The sequence below is a fragment of the Chiloscyllium plagiosum genome, unplaced genomic scaffold, assembly GCF_037043375.1.
Source record: "Chiloscyllium plagiosum isolate Xiang-an unplaced genomic scaffold, Cpla_swu_hap1 HiC_scaffold_11, whole genome shotgun sequence".
NCBI lineage: Eukaryota > Metazoa > Chordata > Chondrichthyes > Orectolobiformes > Hemiscylliidae > Chiloscyllium > Chiloscyllium plagiosum.
The window spans coordinates 58,896,902-58,921,804 of record NW_028270149.1 but is presented as its reverse complement, the minus strand read 5'-3'; the positions used below and the strand labels follow the sequence as shown (position 1 = coordinate 58,921,804).

The following is a 24,903-nucleotide window of genomic DNA, read 5'->3' as shown; positions in this document are numbered from 1 at the left end:
GTCCCTAGTATCCATACACACAGATGACAAAGACCACAAATTTGACTGGGACAATACAATGATTATAGGACAAGCTAAACAGAGGACAGCCAGAGAATTTCTAGAAACATGACACTCATCCAATGACTTTGTTGCCAAACACATAGACCGAGACCCAATATACCTGCCCCTACAATGAACAACCAGAACTGGAAGCAGCAGGAATGGAACCAAATAAATTCCAGAAGACACAGTACAGCAGCGCTTCACAGGAGGGTCCAAAGCACTGAAGATGTCACCTAGACAGGACCAAACGTCTGCAAATCAACCTCCCAGCTCAGTGAACATACCCACCACTATGACATTTGGTGATAATTTATTGCCAGAATTCAATCAGTATTAGAGCAGTATTACTTGGAATTTCATTTTTAAGGGGTGGGGGCGGGTAGTGGTGGGAGGCAGGTAGAGGATGCTCTTAATTGTTCACATTGAGGATGGTTAGAAATTCCTGACAATTATTGTTTTCACTTATTGCCAACTAGTGCAAAGATTCATATCTGCAATAACTGCTACAGGCGCAAAACGGCTATACCATCTATTAACTTTCTTGCTAGGCTATACTTAGCCTTTGCTTTTCAATCTCAAGTCAACTTGACAACCAGGATTAATATTCATACAATTTTACATCAACAAACTTTTTTTTTAATAGCCTCTTTGGAAATTGTATAAAACACAAACTGGACAGTTATTAAAACCAAATCTTCTTTTTCAAGAAACTCACTGCCTTGTTTAATAAAGTCAAAACATTGCAGATGCTGTAAATCTGAAACAAACACAAAGAACATTGGAGAAACTCAGCAAGTCTAGCAGCATCTGTGGAAAGAGAAATACAGAGCTAATATTTCAAGTCCGGTACACCTCTTCTTCAGAATGTTTTGTCTTCCTTCTCAAGAAAAGTCATCTCAGACTTGAACATTAACTCTATTTCTCTCTCCACAGACCTGCTGAGTTTCTCCAGCATTCTCTGTGTTTGTTTTTGGTCCTTCTTTTGTGTGATGGGCTCCTTGTTTATGAAGGTTAATAGGTGTTCAATTAATTCGATTATCAAAAGGAAACTGTCAGAACTCAAGACATGTTTCTATCTCAGACTCACCTCTCTTCTGTCCCTAAACTGAACTGTGGCCTGATAGAAATATAATTTATCATTTGCTGGTGTTTGAGCTGGTCAAAAATTTACAATAATTAACATGTCTTATTTCCATTTAATTTAATAGCCTTTGTCTGACTCTGTGGCTATTTGGGGCTGTTTCTGTGTATGTGGGAAGAATGTGGGGGTCAACAGATCACTCTGAGAGGAAACTTTTTTTTATTCTTACATTTTTTAAAGAAAACTAATCTAATCAATGTACAGCTTTTAAAAAAAACTCTATAAATAAAACCTTTTCCAAAGCATTATGAGCTTGAATGTTTACTTTTTATACAGTCTCCTTAGCCCTATGTGTACAGATCATTCCTAGACAGCAGGCAGCATTTCACCATGGTTACAGTGAAAGTGTTTACTTTTGTGTGATTCATCAGCATCTGCACAGCATCCTGCTTCTCACACAATTACAGCATGTGTTGGGACTAATGGCAATTGGATAGCAAAATTCTTTCTGCCACATGACTTAGCCGTCGTAGTACTGTGTCAACAGGAAATTTTAAAACATATCAAAAGCCACTTTGGATGTCCTTACAGAATTTAAAGACTGTTCCAAATAATAAAATATGCAAAGCATCATTGGAAAGATGTTTAAGGAATAATATTCTACACACGGGGGAGTAATAACATGTAAATATTTCAGTGTCAAATAAATTTATAATACTTATTCACCTGGAAATTGTTTTTTAATGTTGCTTAATCACATTCCCATGCGCACATTAACATCACTGTTTAATTTAGTTCTGGACAAGTGGGCTAAATAACTGACAGGAAAGAGTCTAGGAACATTTACATTAGAGTGGAGAAGGGATTTTTTAAATCTTGAAGGGTTTGATACAGTAAAAAATGGTTATTTTTTCTGGTTTAAAAGTCAGAAACAGCTCGTCATCAATTTTAAACTATTGGCAAGGAAATGAGGAGAAAAATCAGAAGACCATAGGTACAGGAGCAGAATTAGGCCATTCGGCCTTTCAAGTCTACTCCACCACTTGATCATGGCTGATATGTTTCTCAATCCCATTCTCTTGCCTTTTCCCCAAAACCTTGATTCCCACTACTAATCAAGAACCTATTGATCTCTGTCTTAAATGTACTCAATGATATGGCTTCCACATACTTCCACGACAATGAATTCCACAGATTCACCACTCTCTGGCTGAAGAAATTCCTCCTCATCTCAGTTCTAAAGAGCCATCCCTCCACTCTGAGGCTCTGGGTCCTACTCTGTCCTACTAATGGAAACATCTTCTCCACATTCATTCTATCCAGGCCATTCAACTTTCTGTCAGTTTCAAGAAGATCATCTTCATCCCTCTAAACTCTATCAAGGTACAGAACTAGAGTCGTCAACTGCTCCTCATATGACAAGCCCTTTAACGCTGGTATCATTCTTGTATCCATTTGCCGAGAGGTGCGAGGGAGGAGCGGAGAACTTCTGGGAAGTCATATATTTGTGTGGTTGCATTACCCGAAACACTACTTGGGTAGTGTCTCCCACCCATCCTCCTCCTCTAACCAAAAAAAAGGTTCTGTGCACCAGATTGGTAAGGTAACAAGTTTATCTTTTATTCCTTATTTTTCAACAGTCTCTTTGGGAATTTAGAATAGTTGGAATGGAGGTTAGCGCAGTTGAATGTTCCTCCTGCAGAATGTGGGAGATAAGCGTCACCGCTAGTGTCTCTGCTGACTACATCTGCGGAAGTGCACCCATCTCCAGTTCCTCAAAAACTGCTTTAAGGAACTGGAGTTACAGTTGGATGAACTTCGGATCATTCGGGAGGCAGAGGGGGTTATTGAGAGGAGTTACAGGGAGGTAGCCACTCCTCAGCTACAAGAAGAAGGCAGATGGGTTACAGTCAGGGGACGGAAAGGGAACCGGCAGGTAGTGCAGGGATCCCCTGTGGCCATTCCCCTCAACAATAAGTAGACCGTTTTGGATACTGTTGGGGGGGGGGGGGTGACTTACCAGGGGAAAGCAGTGGGGGAGCACAGGGCTCTGGCACAGAGTCTGTCCCTGCTGCTCAGAAGGGAAGGGGGAAGAGGAGCAGAGCAGTAATCATTGGGGACTCCATAGTTAGGGGGACAGGTAGGAGGTTCTGTGGGGACGAGAGAGACTCACGGTTGGTGTGTTGCCTCCCAGGTGCCAGGGTTCATGATGTCTCTGATCATGTTTTTGGGATCCTTAAGGGGGAGGGGGAGCAGCCTCAAGTCGTGGTCCACCGACATAGGTAGGAAGAGAGATGGGGATTTAAGGCAGAAATTCAGAGAACTAGGATGGAAGCTCATAACTAGGACGAACAGAGTTGTTGTCTCTGGTTTGTTGCCAATGCCATGTGCTAGTGAGGCGAGGAATAGGGAGGAGGAGTTGAACATGTGGTTACAGGGATGGTGCAGGAGGGAGGATTTTGGATTCTTGGATAATTAGGGCTTCTCCTGGGGTAGGTGGGACCTCTACAAGCAGGATGGTCTTCATCTGAACCAGAGGGGTACAAATATCTTGGGGGGGAAATTCGCTAAGGCTATTGGGGTGGGTTTATACTAATCCAGCAGGGGGATGGGAACCAAAATTATAGTTTGAGTATCGAAAAGGTTGAGAGTAGAGAGGTCCAAAATCAAGTTTCAGGGACGCAAGATGGCACCGGCAAGCAAGAAGTTGGTTTGAAGTGTGTTGGCTTCAACACCAGGAGCATCCGGAATAAGGTGGGTGAACTTGCAGCATGGGTTGGTACCTTCGATGTTGTGGCCATTTCGGAGACATGGATAGAGCAGGGATAGGAATGGTTGTTGCAGGTTCCAGGATTTAGGTGTTTCAGTAAGAACAGAGAAGATGGTAAAAGAGGGGAAGGTGTGGCATTGTTGGTCAAGGACAGTATTACAGTTGCAGAAAGGATGTTTGGGCACTCGCCAACTGAGGTAGTATGGGCTGAGGCTAGAAACAGGAAAGGAGAGGTCACCCTGTTGGGAGTTTTCTATAGGCCTCCAAATAGTTCCAGAGATGTAGAGGAAAGGATAGCAAAGATGATTCTCGATAAGAGTGAGAGAGACAGGGTAGTGTTCATGGGGTCTTCAACTTTCCAAATATTCACTGGGAACACTATAGTACGAGTACTATAGATGGGTCAGTTTTTGTCCAGTGTGTGCAGGAGGGCTTCCTGACACAGTATGTAGACAGGCCAACAAGGGGCGAAGCCATATTAGATTTGGTACTGGGTAATGAGCCCGGCCAGGTGTTAGACTTGGAAGTAGGTGAGCACTTTGGTGATAGCGATCACAATTCTGTTATGTTTACTTTAGTGATAGAAAGGGATAGGTGTATACCACTGGGCAAGAGTTACAGCTGGGGGAAAGACAATTACAATGCGATTAGGCAAGATTTAGGAAGCATAGGATGGAGAAGGAAACTGCAGAGGATGGGCACGTTAGAAATGTGGAACTTATTCAAGGAAAAGCTCCTGTGTGTCCTAAATAAGTATGTACCTGTCAAGCAGGGAGGAAGCTGTAGAGCGTGGTAGCTGCGGTTTATGAAGGAAGGGAATCTCTGGTCAAGAGGAAGAAGAAGGCTTATATTAGGATGAGATGTGAAAGCTCAGTTAGGGCACTTGAGGGTTACAAGGTAGCCAGGAAAGACCTAAAGAGAGAGCTCAGAAGAGCCAGGAGGAGACATGAGAAGTTGTTGGCAGATAGGATCAGGGTAAACCCTAAGGCTTTCTATAGGTATTTAAGGAATAAAAGAATAACGAGAGTAAGATTAGGGCCAATCAAGGATAGTAGTGGGAACTTGTGTGTGGAGTCAGACGAGATAGGGGAAGGACTAAATGAATATTTTTTGACAGTATTCACTCTAGAAAATGACAATGTTGTTGAGGACAATACTGAGATACAGGCTACTAGACTAGGTGGGATTGAGGTTCACAAGGAAGAGGTATTAGAAATCCTGCAGAGTGTGAAAATAGATAAGTCTCCTGGGCCAGATGGGATTTATCCTAGGATCCTCTGGGAAGCCAGGGAGGAGATTGCCGAGCCTTTGGCATTGATCTTTAAATTGTCATTGTCTACTTGAATACTGCCAGAAGACTGGAGGATAGCAAATGTGTTTCCCTGTTCAAGAAGGGGAGTAGAGACAACCCTGGTAATTAAGACCAGTGAGCCTTACTTCAGTTGTTGGTAAAGTGTTGGAAAAGGTTATAAGAGATAGGATTTATTATCATCTAGAAAAGAATAATTTGATTAGGGATAGTCAACATGGTTTTGTGAAGGGTAGGTCATGCCTCACAAACCTTATTGAGTTCTTTGAGAAGGTGACCAAACAGGTAGATGAGAGTAAACTGGTTGATGTGGTGTATATGGATTTCAGCAAGGTGTTCGATAAGGTTCCCCACAGTGGGCTATTGTACAAAATGCAGAGGAATGGGATTGTGAGAGATATAGCAGTTTGGATCAGTAATTGGCTTGCTGAAAGAAGACAGAAGGTGATGGTTGATGGGAATGTTCATCCTGGAGTCCTAATACTAGTGGTGTACTGCAAGGGTCGGTGTTGGGTCCACTGCTGCTCGTCATTTTTATAAACGACCTGGATGAGAGCGTACAAGGGTGGGTTAGTAAATTTGCAGATGACACTAAGGTCGGTGGAGTTGTGGATAGTGACAAAGGATGTTGTAGGTTACAGAGAAACATCGATAAGCTGCAGAGCTGGGCTGAGAGGTGGCAAATGGAGCTTAATGCAGACAAGTGTGAGGTGATTCACTTTGGTCGGAGTAACCGGAATGCAAAGTACTGGGCTAATGGTAAGATTCTTGGTAGTGTAGATGAGCAGAGAGATCTCGGTGTCCAGGTACACAGATCTTTGAAAGTTGCCACCCAGGTTGACAGGGTTTTTAAGAAGGTATACAGTGTTTTGGCCTTTATTAATAGAGAGATCGAGTTCCGGAACCATGAGGTTATGCTGCAGCTGTACAAAACCCTGGTGCGGCCACACTTGGTATATTGTGTACAGTTCTGGTCACCGCATTATAAGAAGGATGTGAAAGCTTTGGAAAGAGTGCAGAGGAGATTTACTCAAATGTTGCCTGGTATGGAGGGAAGATCTTATGAGGAAAGGCTGAGGGACTTGAGGCTGTTTTTTTAGTGAGAAGAAGTTTGAGAGGTGACTTAATAGAGACATATAAGAGGGTTAGATAGGGTGGACAGGGAGAGCCTTTTCCCAAGCATGGTGACGGCGAGCACGAGGGGGCATAGCTTTAAATTGAGGGGGGATAGATATAGGACAGATGTCAGAGGTAGTTTCTTTACTCAGAGAGTAGTAAGGGTATGGAATGCTTTGCCTGCAACGGTAGTAGATTCGCCAACTTTAAGTACATTTAAGTCGTCATTGGATAAGCATATGAACATACATGGAATAGTGTAGGTTAGATGGGCTTCAGATTTGTATGACAGGTCGGCGCAACATCGAGGGCCGAAGGGCAGGGCATTACTGCGCTGTAATGTTCTATGTTCTATTAAACCTCCTCTGGATGGTCTCCAACATTCTGCCTTAGATATAGGACCCAAAACTGCTCACAATATTCCAAATGCAGTCAGACCAGAGTCTTTTGCAGCCTCAGCAGAACATCCCTGTCTTGTATTTGAGCCCTCCTGAAATGATTGCTGCAGTTGCACTTGACTCCATATTTACAACAGAACTTGCTTGTATATCATATAAGAATCCTAAACTAGGATTCTCAAGTCCCCATGTGCTTCAGATTTCTGAAACCTTTTTCTGTTTAGATAATAACCTATGCCTCTATTCTTCCTACCAAAGTGCAGAACCTCACACTTTCCCACACTGTATTCCATTGGCAAGTTCTTTGCCCAAATTCCTCGCCTGTCCAAGTCCTTCTGCAGTTTCCCTGCTTCCTCAACACTATATGTCTTCTCCACCTATCTATATGTCATCTGCAAACTTAGCAACAATGCCCTCAGTTCCTTTGTCCAGATCATTAATGTATAATGTGAATAGTTGTGGTGCCAACACAGACCCCTCTGGAATTCACTAGTTACTGGCTGCCATCCTGAAAAAGACCCCTTTAAGCCTTCTGCCGGCCAACCAATCCTCTATCCAGAGATTGGGGGAAATTTCTGTATTTACTGGGTTGTCAAATTAGCAATATTTTATTGCAGTCACCAAGGTATCTTTTCTAGGGAAAATTAGTTAAATATTTGAGGAAGAGGAAAATATAAGAATGTGTGGAACGAGCAGAGTTTCTTTTGGATTTGGGTAGCAAAAGGTCAGGGCAAGAACGATGAGCAAGAAGACCTGAAGTTTAAGCATGTTAGATTTATTCAACTCCTAACTTTGCCAATGCAATACTGTTATGTCACGGGGTAAGCTCTCCTGCTTAATTTAAACCTGCAACACAGGAAAGATTTATTCCATGCAGTAATCTGTGAAAACTCGAGTAGCCAAGAACTAGTTAAAGTAAAAGTAACAACTTTATTTTTTAAAGGATAACAGAGAATAATTAACTAACAACTATATACAACTCCTTCCTCTAACCTACCTTTTACTTCCCCTTGTATAATACTAGTCCGATAAAATCCCTCATTAAGATTTACTGAAATTCAAATTTCAAAGCCAGCCAGCTGTCGAATCTTCTCTTTATATTTTCCTCTGTCTTCTTTTCTTCTTCTTAGGGATTTCTGCTTTACAGCTTACTGATTGATAAAGATACCTTTTAAGAGAGCTACTCTGCAGGCAGTCTGTATGTGTTGGTGGTTTGGCAGTTCTCCCCCAACTGTTCAATTTTTCCCAGCCTTATACCCCCAAAGCATTGGTTTTTGATATTGTCCATATACTCAATTCAAACTTGACTGGGGTTTGGTATTTTTCAGGGTATAATTTAAACTGATTGGCCTAATTTGAATTTTTTTTTGTCTCCAGGCTACGCTAGTTGCTGGACAAAAAGGTTACATTGTATCTTGTTCAGAACACTTGATGCTGTCAGATAGTTCTGCTAGCTTTTAATTTTCTTAAAGTACACCCACATCTTCATAATAGTACCCCTCTTGGCTTTAATCTGCACCAGCACCAAAATGCACTTTCTAATTAACTTAAACCACTCTCCATCAATATGAAAATAAGCCCTGGCTATTTAATATGTTACATTTCAGGCTGATGCTATCTGATTGACTGAAAATGTCCATTATCCATCTCCGGCCCATTGCATTTGTCATCCTCAAATCCAAAAGAGGAAGGTTGCATGTTTTGTCTGTTTAATGTTCTTTAGTCCTTACAGGATAGAAGATACTTTTCAGAAGAACAATACCAATTACCAAAGAAAGCTCAGTGTGAAGACCTCATCACTCACGATGCCTCTTAGAAAGGCTTGAGTGATTTCATTGCTTTTACACATTTGTTTTATCTGTAAAACTTCTAATGAAATGAATTGAAGGATCAGCACAAGAGAAGAGCTGGCACTTCATATAACTTGGCTGGATATAAACTGGAAGAGACTTTAGATCTGTGTAAAACTCTGTTTTATTCCTAAACCTGTATGCTGAAAGCTTCCTACCATTTTAATTGCCAAGGACTCATCGTAATTAAAGTCAAATTAACAAAAGTGCCTCCTATTTTGAGAATCACAGGCCATAAATTACAAATAATCATAAAAATATGGGCTAGCTTGGAAATGCTAGGTTTTTTTCTGGATTGATAACACACTCTAGTCCCAGTGGTGCCCACTGATCCCAGAATAGTGGGAGGTTGGGTGGAGTGGGAGGGTTGGCCCTGTACAGGACAGCATTTGCTGAAACCCTCAAACATGGAGAAAGGTCCTCAAGACCTGGTTCGGAAAACTCAATCCTATCCGAGGAAGACCACCAATAAGCAACTAACCGTGTCTCCACTGCCTGCAGAATCACAAAGTCAACTGGAAAATGCCAGACAGCATCCTCTTTTAACTGGCCTTCTATCTTCCTTCATGATCTGTACAGAATATTGTTCATGTGTAGGTAGGTAACCCTTTGCAACCTCCACACCTCATCTCTGCAAAAATAAACCAAACACAGAATAAAACCAGCAAACCAGCACACTAGCCATCGTGATGATTCATAGCTCTTGCCAACCTTTATTTCCAAACCCATAGGAGAGGCAAAACCCTGCCCATTGAGTATGTCATATATACTTTCAGTGCCTGAGGCTGAGTTTTTCCTATCTGTCATACATGCCCCTGATTATTTAGCTCTAACTAGCACCAGTTCACTTTACGTTTATGATCAAGGACTGTTCTTTTCTAACTGCCACACTGACCCAGTTTTCTTGCCTTCTCACTGACCTAAGTTTAATATCTGTTTTACAATTACTGATCACTTTTCTATTTTTGTATCTTCGATAGGCTTTTAGACACACAAGTGTTTTTTATGTTAAAAAGTCCATTTAATAATAAAATATCTCCAATAGTATGTACAGATGTATCCATCTTGACATCTTGCATTACTTATAAATTAAACTGGACAAATAGTCATTTAGTAGCACAGAACTTAAGTATTGCTTTAAAAGGCACATTTGTCTTACAAAGCTTTACATCTTGCACTCGATTGAACAATTTATAATGTAAAAGGGCACATTTTATACCGTATGATAAGAGACTGCTGATTGGTTGTCAAGTGGACACTGATTGATAGAGGCATTGCCATAGAGAATACACTAACTTTGATGATGACTGACAGTTACTGTCAATCTTTGTTTAAATTTAAACCAGGTTGTCCTCAGGAAAGAACCAGTGAATAGCTGGCTCCTAGTTTGCTAAGTTGAAGCAAGTGCAATGTATGTGCTTGTTTTTCCTATCAGTAAGAAACAGACCCTATGTATCAATATTAGTGGCCACTAGTATTCAGAAGTACATCATCCAATGAGCCCAACTGACAATTTTAAATTGATCATCAGCATAATTTTTAACAGACAGGATTATTCAGGATAAATGTTACTTAAATCACAGAATCACTTATAATGTTAGGTGCTGTGTTTAGAGTCCTGTGAGCATAGACAGTTGGGTATGGTCAGTACCTTGTTGTATGAACAGCCAAAGGTGCATGCCCTGCTAGTCTTTGGGATATACAGGCAACATATTGATCGTCATACTGGCTCAGGAAATCATACTATATTACTCACTTGTGTGATTGGCTTTTGACTTTAAGTATCCTTGTGATGCTAGGTATGCAGCTCATATGACCCAAAGTCTGGCTGATTGTGTTTGGCTAATCACAGCAGTCAATGTGATTATCCGTCTAGCCCATGCTTGCAAACTCAAAACAGAGGTGTCCAATATCAGGTGTAATTTAGTAGTTAGACAAGATTTGTCAAATTATCCCGAGTGTGCTAGAAATTACACTAACAACCAATTTAAGATTGTTAGTCTGGTTCTCAATGTGGTGCACTTGTATGCATTAGAATCTATATATATTACCATACAGAGTCCAATTCTTAACAGAAAGAAAGCACATGTACACACACTGCACCTTACTCAACTTAATACAACAGGTCACAACATTTCCTGATTCGTTCTTCAGGGCAATGCCTTAACCAATCAAAGTCAAAATGTTTAATAGAAATTCAAGGTCAGAAATCACACGACATCAGGTATAGTCCACCAGGTTTATTTGAAATCACAAGCTTTCATAACACTGCTCTTTCATCAGGAAAATTGATTCACTTCACCTGACAAAGGAGCTTGTGATTTCAAATAAACCTGTTGGACTATAACCTGTGTGCCTTCTGACCTTGTCCACTGCAGTCCAACACCAGCATTGCCACATCATAAAATAAATTTCAACAAAGTTCAGGCAATTCATTGTCAATCATCCTGTATCTGGTGTAGTCTCCACACATCTCTACCAAACAGAATCCATTTGCCAACCAATCAGCATTTGCTTATACTATATAAAATGTTGTTCTCCTTTACATTGGTATTCTTGTGAATGTCCTGACAAGTCCAAGAAAGATAGCTTTAACAAAATGTGTCTTTTTCAGCAATATTTAAATTGTTAAATTGAGCCATTGAGATTTAACAGGATATGTTGTTGGTTTGTGTTAGTCTGTCATTTATTATAACTGTTGACTTTTCTGTTCTGTTATTTTCCCTAATACAGTTTCCTCTATAGCTGATTCTTCTTCTAATTCATCTTCCTCATTGAATTCTTCATCCTCCTCGTCAGTATCGGATTCTATGTAGAAGCTGATTGTAGCTTGCACAGGGAATGCTGACAAAAGCTCCTGCCCTTCACTGTACAGGTAGTCAAAGCATTTGCTCCTGGGCCACATCAGTCTGTGGAGAAATTAAGAAATTGCACATTTTTCACTGCTCCAAAACACAGTTTTCCTTAGAGTAAATAGTTAATAGTCTATTGCTATCACAAAATAAGCTACCTAGTAATCTACCTACTAATACCTAAGACTGTATCTCTTCTGTTTAAACTCACAGGTAGTCTATCCCCTACTATTGATAACTACCCAGGCCCTAGCCACAGTGCAGAGAGAGGAAAATACGGCAGCTGAAGATTAATGAGAGGGATTGAAAGGGGATGAGGGTCTGCAAATGGTGAAAGTATCTGAAAGGGGAGAGAAGTTATAAAAAAAGAGAGGCAACAGTCTTAAACATTTTAGCAAAGGAATGTTCACCTAACTGGGAACCAGAACATTGAAGTCATTAATTCCTTGCAAAAATGTGGAGTCTCTATATTAAAGCTACAGGACCTCAGAGGCAATGATACAGAGGAGTATTATAATGAAAACTCTGCCAATGACCAACAGTACATAAATGGTCATATTGGCATTGCCCACTCTGCACCAGATTTGCAGGCGACTCTCAATCTCCTCAATTCTGCAAAAACAGACTTTGGCTTGCCATTGAATGCTATCAAAACAATTTTCAGAGTAATCTTCCAATGAGTGATGTTCCAAAACTAACTCTGTGTAATAAATCTCGGAGGGACTCGTGCATTAAATAACACAGAAGCCACATCCCCATTTTACAGTTGTAGTTGGCATATTCCTTCAAGTCAAGAGTTTAAGTGCCCCACAGCTTCTTTGAAAAGACATGGAGAGAAGGTAATGATATAAGGTAATGTGTAAGGGGTAAAATGGGGAAGATCAGAGGAGAAGGGGATAAAGTGAGTAACAGGCAGGTAGGTTAGGGAGGTGGCAAGTTTAGGTGGCTGGATGGCTTGTGGGTAGAATGGCAGGTGGGTGGGTTGGTGGGGGTGTTGGGTGGCAGTTGATTATGATGGTATGTTAGTGAGGTGGGTTGGCTGATGGGTGTGAGAAATGGGTGCAGTGGGGTCATGTCAGCAAGGGCTAGTCAGGCCAGGTTGAGTGAGAGTTGGGTCAGGTCAGGGGTTAGCTGGAGCTACCATGGGGAATCGGATCATGGGGGCAAATGGGGGAGTCAGATCGGATCAAACTGAGTCAGGGTTGAGAGGGAGTCAGGTCAGATGGGTACTGGCCAGGTCAGTTTGGGTGCTATCAGGGGATCAGGGTTAATCAGGATGTTGGGAAAGATAATCAAAGAGGAGGTCAGTGATGTCAGTGGGAGCAACTGGGGGTCAGTTGCATATTTATGGCTAGGTTTTGTCTTGTTTAACATTTCCTAAGTAACTATCCAGGCAAATAAATCAAATCTGTCCAACATCTCTGACTAACTCAGAGTGAAGACCTTTTTGGAGTGTTCCATTCAGCAGGAGGATTGCCAATCACGAGTTCAAATTTCCCAGCAATTCTATTGGATTAGGTCAGAGATCCCATAGTGTCAAATTCTGAGCATCCAGAGCATAACAACAGCTTCCTCCAGCCATTTGTTACACGGATTCTGTGACATGAGACTCCACTGTTTAAAGATTGTGACTATATTTTTAAAGTTCACTTTGTGTCTTTCCTAACCAATGTTTTCTCTGCTTCTCCATGTCACGGAATTGGGGATCTTTGATCATGTATTTTCTTTTTCATCCTCATGATGAAGTATTCTGATACACAATTTATTTCTCAATATAAATCACAACTAGTAAAAGTAAAAATCACAGAAAATTTGCCACATTAACTTATGTTTAAAGGTTATGTTTAAAAAAGACAAAAAATACCAGGCTAAAGGCATAATTATTCCAGATGTGACAGTTTATTGAATTTATAGTTGAGACCATAACATTTCATTGCCTCATCCCAGATCTATTAACCATTTGGCCAAGATTCCCAGTATTTATCTTGGGATTAGAGGGACATATTCCTTTACATTAAAATTGCAAATAGAGAGGTGATAGTTTTGTTGACACGCTTAGAGAGGAACCAGTATAACCCATCCTACACATTGGATGGGAACACTCAACAGGGACACATGGGTGGGCAGGTATTTAACAGAGAACTGTGGAACAGAAATGCAAATTAAAAATTCAGCCAGTCATTTCTTGCAATTAGAAGTATTCTGAACATAAAACCAATAGGTTAGCTGAAAACCACGTATGATGTATTATTTTCTCATGTACATTCAAGGCAGAAAGTGAGTTTGGCTGAAATTAACAAAATTTGCTTTCTATGCCCATTTGCCATTTGTGAAATAAAACCTTCATGATTTATATTGGCTTTATTTTAAGTCTGCTTTTTGAAATAGAGAAGTTCACATGAGGTCACATTAAAAAAAAGACAGTTCGGATCACAAGATGTTACCATTCTTATGCTAATGTATAGTCACATAGCGAAGTACAGACACACCACTTAATGTAAAAGCTTTGGGCAATTTATAGGAATGATTTGCATTGCTGTATCCAACAGACAACCTAAAATGAAACCTAAACTTGTAACAGTGAGTATGGTCATACCTGACTGGGTGAGTGAATAAAGATATGGCCTCACTCTCATGATAGACTTGTCCCATGTGAAATGGCTGCAAAGAGAAAATACAGACAGTGTCAAAACTACAGAAAAAAACAAAACTCTACTTAACATTTTTTCTATTTTTACTTATGTTCTTAAGAAATAAAAAAACAGCAATTTAATGATTTTATGAATGAACTAGCTAAGTTTCTTGAATATATAGTTGGCTGGGCAGCTGCTTTGCAATGCAGAGTGACACCAACAGCGTGCGTTGAATTCCTGCACTGGCTGAAGTTACCATGAAGAATTCTCTGTTGCAACCTCTCCCTTGCCTGAGGTATGGTGACCCTCAAGTTAAACCATCACCAGTTGTCTGTCTCTAATGAGAGCAGTCCTATGGTCTGATAAGACTATGCTGACTTTAACTTTACAGAGGCACGTTGATACGGATGACCATTTGTTAATCCAGTGGGGTCCAAGTTCTCTGTACTGTAATTACTTTTGCATGCATTAGGAATTAACTTAACTTGTGGTCTCTTTAATGTTTATCACATGGCTGTTCAATTTAAAACGATTAATTTGTGCACAGCCTAATGAGGACGTTTTGAATGTTGCATGATTATGTGACCATTGAAACTTAGAGGAAACACTTGTGGAGTCATAAAAGGGCCTACTTGGAGACTGTCAGCATCTCAAACAATTTAAAGAGTGATAAGCAGTTGTAATTGTCAATGAGAAAGTGCAGATACAGGAAGGAGATCTGTGCAGGAGTAATAAATAACTGAGAAGTATATCTAACTGGATCATCATCCACATTCCACCCCAGCAACAATTGCTATTTCCTCCATTCTAACCTCGCAGTCACCCAACTGATCATCTAATGCTGATATCCTGAAACCAACCTAAGAAACCTATGGAGCAGCTCATCATTTCTTCACAAGTGGTGGTGAAAAATTTGACCTTGGCCTTAAACTGACTGCTTCACTTTATAGTTCTTGCCGACTTGGGATCTGAACTTAAGTGTCACCATCAAATTGCGAGAGCCAAACAGATTGTGGAAAGGCAGAAAATCAGGTAGATCTTATGATGAGCAACCAGTACATCCAGATGGTCAAGGAGATCTCTGGGTTGTTGGTGTGGGAACGGGAGGCATAGGGATTTCAAACAAGTTGGCAAAGAACCAGAGTACTTTTGGTAACTCTCAAGAGCCTTGCTTTCTCAAAAATATACTTTACTCATAAAATGTCTAAAAGTCCATTACGAGGAATATAAAGAAAGCAGGAAGTAACCCAAGCAGGGAATTAGGAGAGCACGAAGGGGCCATGAACCTGGCAAGTAGGGTTGGAGAGTATCCCAAGGCATTTTAGACATACATTAAAAACAAGAGGATAACTGGGGAGAAAGTAGGACCACTCAAGAATGAAGGAAGGAACTTGTGCTTGGAGGTAGAAGATGTGAGTGAGATCCTAAATGAATGTTTTGCATCGGTATTTACGCAGGAGAAGGATATAAAGGATAGTGAAATTTGTGTGGAGCATGCAAATATATTAGGGCATTTTGAGATCAAGAAAGAAGTGGTGTTAGGTCTCTTGAAGAGCATTAAGGTGATAAATCCCGAGGGTCCAATGGTATCTACCCAGGTTATTGAGAGAGGTAAGCGAGAAGATTGCTGAGGCCTTGACCAAGATCTTTATATCCTCACTAGGCACTGGAGAGGCCCTGGAGGACTGGCAAGAAAGGAAATTGAGGGATTATTCCAGGAAACTATAGACCTTTGAGTCTCATATCAGCGGTTGAGAAGCTATTGGAGAGAATTCTTGTGGATAGGATTTACATACATTTGGATAAGCATGGCCTAATTAGGAACAATCAGCATGGATTTGAGCAGGGCAGGTCATGTCTTCCTAATTTGATTGAATTTTTCGAGGAGGTGACAAACGTTATCAATGAGGGTAGAGTAGTTGACATTATCTACATGGATTTTAGTAAGGCTTTTGACATGGTCCCTCATGGTTAGCTCATCCAGAAGATTAAAATGCATGAAATCCACAGTTCCTTGGCCACGTGGATTCAGAACTGGCATGGCCATAGAAGGCAGTGGTAGTGATAGAAGGGTGTTTTTCAGGCTGGAGTGTTTCACAGGGATCCATACTGGGACCTCTGCTGTGTGTGATATATATAAATGACTTGGATGAAAATGTAAATGGTTGGATTAGTAAGTGTGCAGACAACACAGTGGAGTTATGGATGGTGTAGGAGGTTATCAAAGGATACAACGGGATATAGATCAGTTGCAGATTAGGGCGGAGAAATGGCAGATGGAGTTTAATCTCAGTAAGTGTGAGGTGCTGCACTTTGGGAGATTAAATGTTAAGGAAAAGTATACCGTAAATGGCAGAACTCTGAACAGGATTAATGTACAGAGGGACCTTGGGGTTCAAGTCCATAGCTTCCTGAAAGTGGTCAATCAGCATAGCTTTGTGCAGGGCAGGTCATGTCTTCCTAATTTGATTGAATTTTTCGAGGAGGTGACAAACATTATCAATGAGGATAGAGTAGTTGACATTATCTACATGGAGTTTAGTTAGGCTTTTGACATGGTCCTTCATGGTTGGCTCATGAGGTAAAGAAGGCATATGGCATGCTTGCCTTTATTGGTTGGGGAACTGAGTACAAGAGCCAGAATGTCATGTTGCATCTTTATAAGGCTTTGGTTAGGCCACACTTAGAGTTTTGCATTCAATTCTGGTCGCCACATTACAGGAAGGATGTGGAGGCTATGGAGAGGGTTGAGAATAGGTTTACCAGGATGCTCCTGGATTAGAAGGTATGAGCTATAATGGGAGGCTAGGAAAACTTGAGTTCTTTTCTCTGGAGTGGCAGAGGCTGAGGGGAGACTAGATAGAAGTTCATAGATAGGGTTGACAGTCAGAATCTTTTACCCAGAGTTAAAAGGGGCATGCATTTAAGGTGAGGGGGGAAAATTCAAAGGAGATAGGAGGGGCCATTCTTTTTTACACAGAGAGTAGCAGGAGTTGGATGGTGTGGTGGTAGACACAGATATGAAAGAGCCATTTAAGAGACTTTTAGATTAGCACATGAAGATGCAAGGATGGAGGGATATGGACCAAGGGCAGGCAGATGGAATTAGTTTAATTTTGCGACATGTTCGGCACCTCATTGTGGGCCAAAGGGCCCAATCGTGTGCTGTACTCTTCTATGTTCTATAACTCTGTGATTCATGGGCTGTTCCCAGGGCTGCAGAACAAGACAAACATGAACTGGGTCTGTAGGACCATCAATTCAGTGAATGATGCTTATTGGTCTGCCTGAAACTTGCTGGTCATCTAATGTAAGGTTTTTCCCTTGACTGACACATTCCAAGCTCCAAGACTATGTGTTGAAGGATGCAATAAAGTTTGGGTCTGCCATCATGGAGCTGCAATGGGGAAAGATCACTGTATTAGACCTTTCAGCTCTAGTACATCAAGGGGCTGGAAACTGTAGAACATTTCTAGCCATGAGCTTTCCAAAGAATGTGTATTCTAAAGATCAAAAGTATTGAAGTTATAATGGGTCACCTCAGAGTGAACATGATGCAAGGAGAAAAGTGTATTTCTATTCCACTGTCTGTTCCATTTATAAGCCACTCCTGCTTCTCCTAGGCCTCTTCTTGGACCTTAGGTCAGCTTCTTGCCGGTCCCTTTAAAGTAGACTGTGCAAGCTCTGATATGAATTTGCCTCCAATAGAGTGTTTATGGGGTAATGTTTATGTTAACCCTTGTGTTATGAAGATGTGAGTGTACTGTACCTTTAAGAGAGTTAAAAGCAGCAGAACCACCTGACAGAACCAAGTGGTCTGAAAAGAAATATAATGCAACATATGTTCGAACAACTCAATTAGCTGGTTGCCTGGAAATGACAAGATAGATTCAAATTAGGCCAATCAGTTTAAATTATACCCCAAAAAATACCAAACTCCAACCCAGTTTGAATTTAGTGTATTGACAATCTTAAAAGCCCATGACACAATCCGATGCTTTGAGGGTATAAGACAAGGAAACTTGAACAGTTGAGAGGAGAACTGCCAAGCCGCCAGCATGTAAAATGACTGCCCGAAAAATAGCTCTCTTAAAAGGTACCTTTATCGATCAGTGACCCGTGAAGCATAAATCCCTAAGATAAAGAAAAGAAGACCGGAATTCAGCGAAAATGAAAGTGGCCTGGTTTTGAGAAAAAAAGTTTTGTTTTGTAAATCGTACTCGGGGGTTTTATCGGGCTAGTATTATAGAAAGGAAAGTAACAGATAGGTTAGAGTAAGAAATTGTAAATAGTTGTTAATTAATTATTCTCTGTTATACTTAAAGAATTAAAGTTGTAAATTTTTACTTTAACTAGTTCTTGGCCTCTCGAATTTTCACAGATTACTGCATGAGATAAAGCTTTTGCTAGTTTTAAATTAAGCAATAGAGTTTACCTTGTATCATCACACTTGTAACATAGGAAGGTGAATGTGGATGTTATAATGCTGATGAATCCAAGTACATGTATTATAGCTTGCTATTATACATAAATATCACATTCACAGGCACATAATTGTCTGGGCTAGCAGAAAGTCTTGAAGTTACAACAGTGCAGTATGCTTCCACTAGCTTATCCAACTAGATGGCTAGTTGGATAAGATGGCTAATGAGATCTATATATGCTCCATTGCATGCTACGACACACTGATGCTATCACATGCGTGCCTCTCAAAGATGTATTGGCATACTGACCATGAGCTATGACTCATGCTCTTTTGCTTTTTAACCTGAATTTTTCAAACAGGGACTTACTGTAGACATAGGATCCAAATTTGCAGACTTAAGTTGCTTATGCCATTTTCAGTGAAATGAATTGCTCAGCTGTTCACAAAACTGTCTGTATTTTGTGACATCTCTTCCCAAAAATGGGTGGCATGGTGGCTCAGTGGTTAGCACTGCTGCCTCACAGCACTAGGGACCTGGGTTTGATTCCACCCTCGGGCAACTGTCTGTTTGGAGTTTGCACATTCTCCCTGTGTCTTCGTGGGTTTCCTACGTGTGCAGGTTACGTGAATGGGTCATGCTAAATTGCCCATTGTGTTCAAGGATGTGTGGGTTGGATGCATTAGTCAGGGGTAAATGTAGAGTGGTCAGGGAATGGGTCTGGGTAGGTTACTCTTCAGAGGGTCTGTGTGGACTTGTTGGGCCAAATGATCTGTTTCCATACTGTAGGGATTCTATGAAATTGTATCAAGCAAGCTTTGGATCTCTCAGAGGTGACTGTATGAATGACCTGCATCCTGGATGCAAGTGGATGTGAATTGAATATCCCCCTCAGTGAATTTGCTAACCTTGACATCCATTCAGTCAATATCAAATCTGTATCACAGCCAATTCCATCACTGTTGCAGAAAATTTCATTGGTGTTTAATGTAATTGCACAAGAATAGAAAGTTATAAAAAGTAAATGTGAGTTATCACACAAAGCAATTTAGGTTTAATAAAATGTATTCTCCCACTCCAGAGAGAGTTCAGCATGTAATCTAAGTTCACACCTCTCCTTAGGCAGTCCCACAAGGTCAAGAATGACTTGCTTCTACTCCTAGCAGGTTGTTGGGGAGAGTGAGGGGTGGAGGGGGTGTTCTGCCCAGAGTACAATAGTCTGATCGTGGATGCACAAAACTCTGCCCCAACTGAGACAGCTGGTGTATTCTGAGCTGGATGAGTGGAACGTTCTGGATTCTGCAACCTCTTCTGCTGCTTGTGATCGGCCTCCACGTGCTGCAATCAGTGACACCCAAAGTAGTTTGCACCTTTGCCAATGTTCCTCCTTCAGTTTGAAGGCAAATGATTTGGTTGGTGAATGTGCATTTGTTTAGGGAGGCTTTCAGGGTGTCCTAGTGATGCTTACTATTGTGGAGCTTGTTTGTTTAGAAAGTATGGTGTTGGGCTGGCAGACAATATGGCCCTCCATTCGCAGCCGGGCATGCAAGACCAGTGCCTCAATGCTGGGAATACTGACCTGTGAAGGAGCACTCACATTAGTACGCCTATCCTGCTACTGGATTTGCAGGATTTTGCGAAGGCAGCATTGATGATATGTCTCCCAGGATTTGAATGTCTGCTATGCATGGTCCATGTTTCTGATACATACAGGAGGGTGGGGACTCTGTGGACCATGAGCTAGGTACTGGGTTTGACGTCTCTGTTCCTTTAAACACTCTGTTCCTCAGGCGTCTGAAGGCTATACTGGAGCACTGGAGTCAATGGTAGATTTGATTGTCAATGTCTGCATGAGGAGGATCCCAAGGAATGGGAAATGACCCATGTTGTCCAGGGGCAGATTGTGTGTTTTAATGGTCGGGGGCAATGCTGTGTGGCAGGGAGGGTTGGTTAGCCCGGTTGGTTGATTGGCTGACTTGCAATGCAAAGTGATGTGAACAGCATGATTTCAATTCCCATACTGGCTGGGGTTACCATGAAGGACTCTCCTTCTCAACCTCTCCCCTTACTTGAGTTATGGTGACTTTCAGGCTAAAGCACCACCAGTGATTTCTCTCTAGCATGCGAGCAGCCCTATGGTCTGGTGAGATAATGGTTACTTTATTTTTGGTGCGTGTCAGGAGCAGGATGGTAGGCAATCTTTGTTTCCCAGATGTCTGAAGTCCACTTTCTTACAGCCCTGAGTGAGTGCATTGATGATGGTTTGTAGCTAGGCCTCGGGTTGATTGTGAACTACAGCTTGGTGACAGAGATTGGGGTGGTCTTGGTTCTGGCCTGGAGCTGAGGAAGGTTGAACAATTTCCTGCTGTCCTGTAGGTCAGCTCCACTCCAGCTGGGAGGTACAAGGTAATGGGGTGGAGTGTTTCAGTGATTTGATTTGATTTATTATTATCACATGTACCTAAGTACAGCATAAAATTTTGTTTTGCATGCAGCACAGACAGATCATACCATACAAAGATCATAGGGTGATTGAACAGAGCAAGGAATGCAAGTCACGGCTGCAAAGAAGGTGCACAAAAGCAAGATCAACATTCGATTGGAAATTTAGGTTGTCCATTCAGAAGTTTAGTAACAGTGGGGAAGGAGCAGTTCTTGAACCTGTTGTTATGTGTGCTTAAGCTTTTGCCTGTAGACATGTTTCCTCTCACTTGAGCTTTCGTGGAGCTGCCAGTTGAGAAACACTTTGTGTTTGAAGCCTCGGAGATCCTGATTGTTCTTATTGAATCATTCATGATGTTAACTGGCCGAGAGACCAAGCATCTCCATGCAGATTCTGACTATGTGACTTTCTGGGTGGACCAGACACAGTGGGCACTCTGTGGCTCTGACACATTAGTCATCACCAGGTTGGCTATGAGGTGCCACCTGAGTTGGTCTTCCTTCTCAAGGTCTTTGAGTTCATCAGCATTGAACCTCCTGCGGCAGAGTTTTTTTCTGCCAGTTTGGGGCCAGGTTGATGGAGATGGTGGAGTGGATTAGTTGGTGGTCAGCCCAACATTTGTCAGCTCTAGTCATGGCACGGGCAATGAGGACATCTTTGAGGCCCCTCGCTCAGATGTTATATATTAATGGCAGTGCCTGGAGTGGGGCTATTGTCATGAGGTTTCCTACTTGTCCCTCTTGTGGAACAGGATGATTATTATGATGAGGTCATGTTGTAGGCACTTCATCAGGAGAAGGATTCTGATGGAGTTTGTTTTCCACAGGAAGTGAGTTTTGAATAAAATGTTTGACCAAGCGTCCATCTGCCCTCTCAGGTCACCCAAGAAACATTATGGCACTCTACTGTGAAGTAGAGTGGGTGCGTTCTCTCCATCGATTCAATCAATATTTATTCCTTAATCAACACCAACAAAACTGTCTATCTGGTCATTATCACATTGTTGTTTGTGGGAAGATTAGTTGCTGGCTTTCCTACATTATAACAATGACTCCACTTCAAAAGTACTTCATTCACTTTGAGACACTCTGAGACAGCTTTCTTTTCTTTTTACTGATGATGTAAGTCATCTCAGTAAACATGAGTTTAAGTTCTCACCTCATAGAATGCATTTTCTTAAAATAAATCGACAACTATTCATTAAAACGAAAGGAGAGAACAGAATTTGTTCAAAGGATTCACAAACTTAAAAGCAATGCTTTCTTTCAGTCAGTCCTGTGGTTATTTTTAGACAGAGTTACAGCTACAACCCACTTTCAGGACTTCAGTCAAGCTACTGGTCATGCTTCATCTATTTTATTTTCCGTAGTGTTGTGACACAATGTCCACAGAAAGAATGAGGCAATGTCTTGGGCATTTAAATAAGATGAGTTGTTGAAATCATAAGACCGATGTACACTGGGAACATCATCCCAGCTACTCTGTGTATAAGCAAACTGGCAGAATAGCATTTGTTTGTATCACTGTCTAGAGACGGACCTTACTGAACTATGACAGATAAAACAGCATTCACGCTGTGCACAACTTAAAGATTCCTCAGCATTAGACATCACAAACCTGACTGTAGTTTTGTGTGAATTCTACACTATTCCCTGGGTCTGGAATGATGGCCTTTCAGTAATCTGTTCTCCAGTGTTAATGCCAAGACTTTATTATCTCCTTGGGTAGTTTGAAACATTTGATGAAAGGCCAGGCTTGGAGTGGTAGAGTGGCTCAGTGGTTAGCTATGGACCCAGGTTCAATTCCAACCTCAAGTGACAGTCTGTGTGGAGTTTACATGTTCTCCCTGTGTCTGTATGGGTTTCCTCTGGGTGCCCTGGTTTCCTGCCACAGTCTAAAGATGTGCAGTTTAGGTGAATTGGCCATGCTAAATTGCCCGTAGTGTTAGGTGCATTAGTCAGGTAAAAATATAGGGTAGGGAAATGGGTCTGGGTGGGTTAATCTTTGGAGGGTCAGTGTGGACTTGTTGGGCCTAATGGCCTGTTTCCACACTGTAGGGAATCTAAATGAACAAAAGGTATTGATACAATTCATATTTATTCTAATCAACAATTGACAGGAAATATTACTGGAGCTAGCAATCCAATAGATCTCTTTTGTTGTTAGTTTGCATGTTCAGTACAACAGTCTGTATGGTCGAAAAATGTATTAGGTGAAAAAAAGCTAATATGTTTGTCAAGCTTTTGCTTGGGCATAAAACTTGGACTGTGAGTCAGCCACAAGTCAAAACAATCTCATTCTTATTTCCTCTGATTTCAGAAGGTGAACAAACTGAATGCCAGCTTTATTTTATGCCAAATCAAAAATCTACAACCCCATCTTCCCATAATCATTTCACAGGAATCAACTCTTATAATTGTCCATTTCTGGTCTATCAGAGCATTCGGCTGACTTAAAGAAAATATTCCCCTTACCCAGTTTCTACAGCTCCCAAATAACGTTTAAACAGCTAATAACGAACAAATTTGTATACTATAGATTACATTTCCACTGAATAGATTATTTCACTCAGGAAGTGCAAAGACTGAGTGTTTTATAGACATGGAAGGACTGCAGTTAGTTTACACAGGATTGGGATGAAATGCATCATTTGAATTTTCACAAATAGATTAGTAAATGGCTCACAGGCTGAAAAATGGTACACATAGAAAAATGGAAAAAATGGGTGTACTAAATCCCATTGTTCTTTCAAGGGGATGGGGACATCATTGGCAAGGCCAACACTTGCTACCCATCTCTAAATGGCCTTGAACTCAACAGTTTGCTCAATCATTTAAGAGTGCAGCTAAGCGCTAAACACCTTGCTATCCAGAGTCTGGAGTCACATGTAGGTCTGATCAAGTAAAGATAGCAGATTGCCTTCCCCAAAAGACATTGGAGTGGACACCAAGATTGAAATATGTTGCCTCAGAGTGATATGTCAAAACCTATGTCCATTGTAGCATATGTGAGAGGGATAACTCGCCAATCTAATGGATGGTGGATGGAGTACCTGATACATATACACACACAAAACTGCTGTACTACTACACTTTTGTCACAGATGCTTCAGTTTTAAAACACAACTTGCATTTTTGAAATGACCCTTGCAACTTCTACATTTTTTTAATGATTCATTCAAGGGATGAGGGTGTCACTAGCTAGGCCAGCATTTAATGCCCATCCCTAATTGCCCAGAGGGCAGTTAAGAATCAACCACATTGCTGTGGGTCTGGAGTCACATGTAGGCCAGCCCAGGTAAGGACAGCAGTTCTCTTCCCTTTTTTTTCCCTGATGATTGATTCATGGTCATTATTAGATTCTTCATTCCAAAGTTTTCATCAAATGCAAATTCCATTATCTGCCATGACAGGATTTGAACCCGGGTCCCAGAACATTAGCTGAGTTTTCAGATTAATAATCGATCAATAATACCACTAGGCCATTGCCTCCCCCTTTGCTTAATAAACAAAGAAAGAAAGTAAGCTGGCAACAGGAATCTAGAGTTGTCATAGATAGTAATGGAGCATCATAAACAACACATACTTACTACATTTACCACTGCTTCAGAACTTAACAAGTACAACTGTTAAGATCCAATCCATTGAAGTATTTAATATCATCTATTTTCTTGCTTCGAACCATATGAATACCTATTTCCAGCATGAGGCTAAATAATGACTTACTGAGTTTTGTCTTCCTAGTCTCTGGCTGTCTATATCTCTGGCTGTCATTATCCAGGGTCTCCAAAGTGGTGAATGACTGGAAGATGGATAGAAAGATGACTGTCATATAAGGCAAGAGGAAGACAAGAAACAGATTCAGCTATGTGTCTCCATTCAGAAATCTCACCTTAACATTCTTATATGGCACTCTACAACTGCACGAAGATGTATTTAAGTGGCATTTAAGTGGCAGTTCTCAAAAAGAATTATAGGTGTAC

At 41.1% G+C, this 24,903-nt stretch overlaps 1 protein-coding gene across 1 annotated transcript; it reads right to left on the bottom strand.

Moving 5' to 3' along the window:
* Positions 1-9,576: 9,576 nt before the first annotated feature.
* LOC122557488 (protein ripply2.1-like) lies at positions 9,577-24,744 on the bottom strand. The gene is made up of 3 exons (XM_043705237.2): positions 24,647-24,744; positions 14,018-14,082; positions 9,577-11,478 (listed from the first exon to the last, which is right to left on the bottom strand). Exons 1-3 carry the CDS (start codon positions 24,692-24,694, stop codon positions 11,259-11,261), a joined length of 333 nt encoding a protein of 110 aa, XP_043561172.2. The 5' UTR covers positions 24,695-24,744; the 3' UTR covers positions 9,577-11,258.
* Positions 24,745-24,903: the final 159 nt, after the last annotated feature.

Coding starts and splice junctions, on each gene's coding strand:
- LOC122557488 (XM_043705237.2), bottom strand. CDS start 24,694: ATGACAGCCAGAGATATAGACAGCCAGAGACTAGGAAGACAAAACTCA. Junction 14,083..24,646: donor GACTAGGAAGACAAAACTCA/GTAAGTCATTAT, acceptor TTCTCTTTGCAG/CCATTTCACATGGGACAAGT. Junction 11,479..14,017: donor TTATTCACTCACCCAGTCAG/GTATGACCATAC, acceptor ATTTCTCCACAG/ACTGATGTGGCCCAGGAGCA.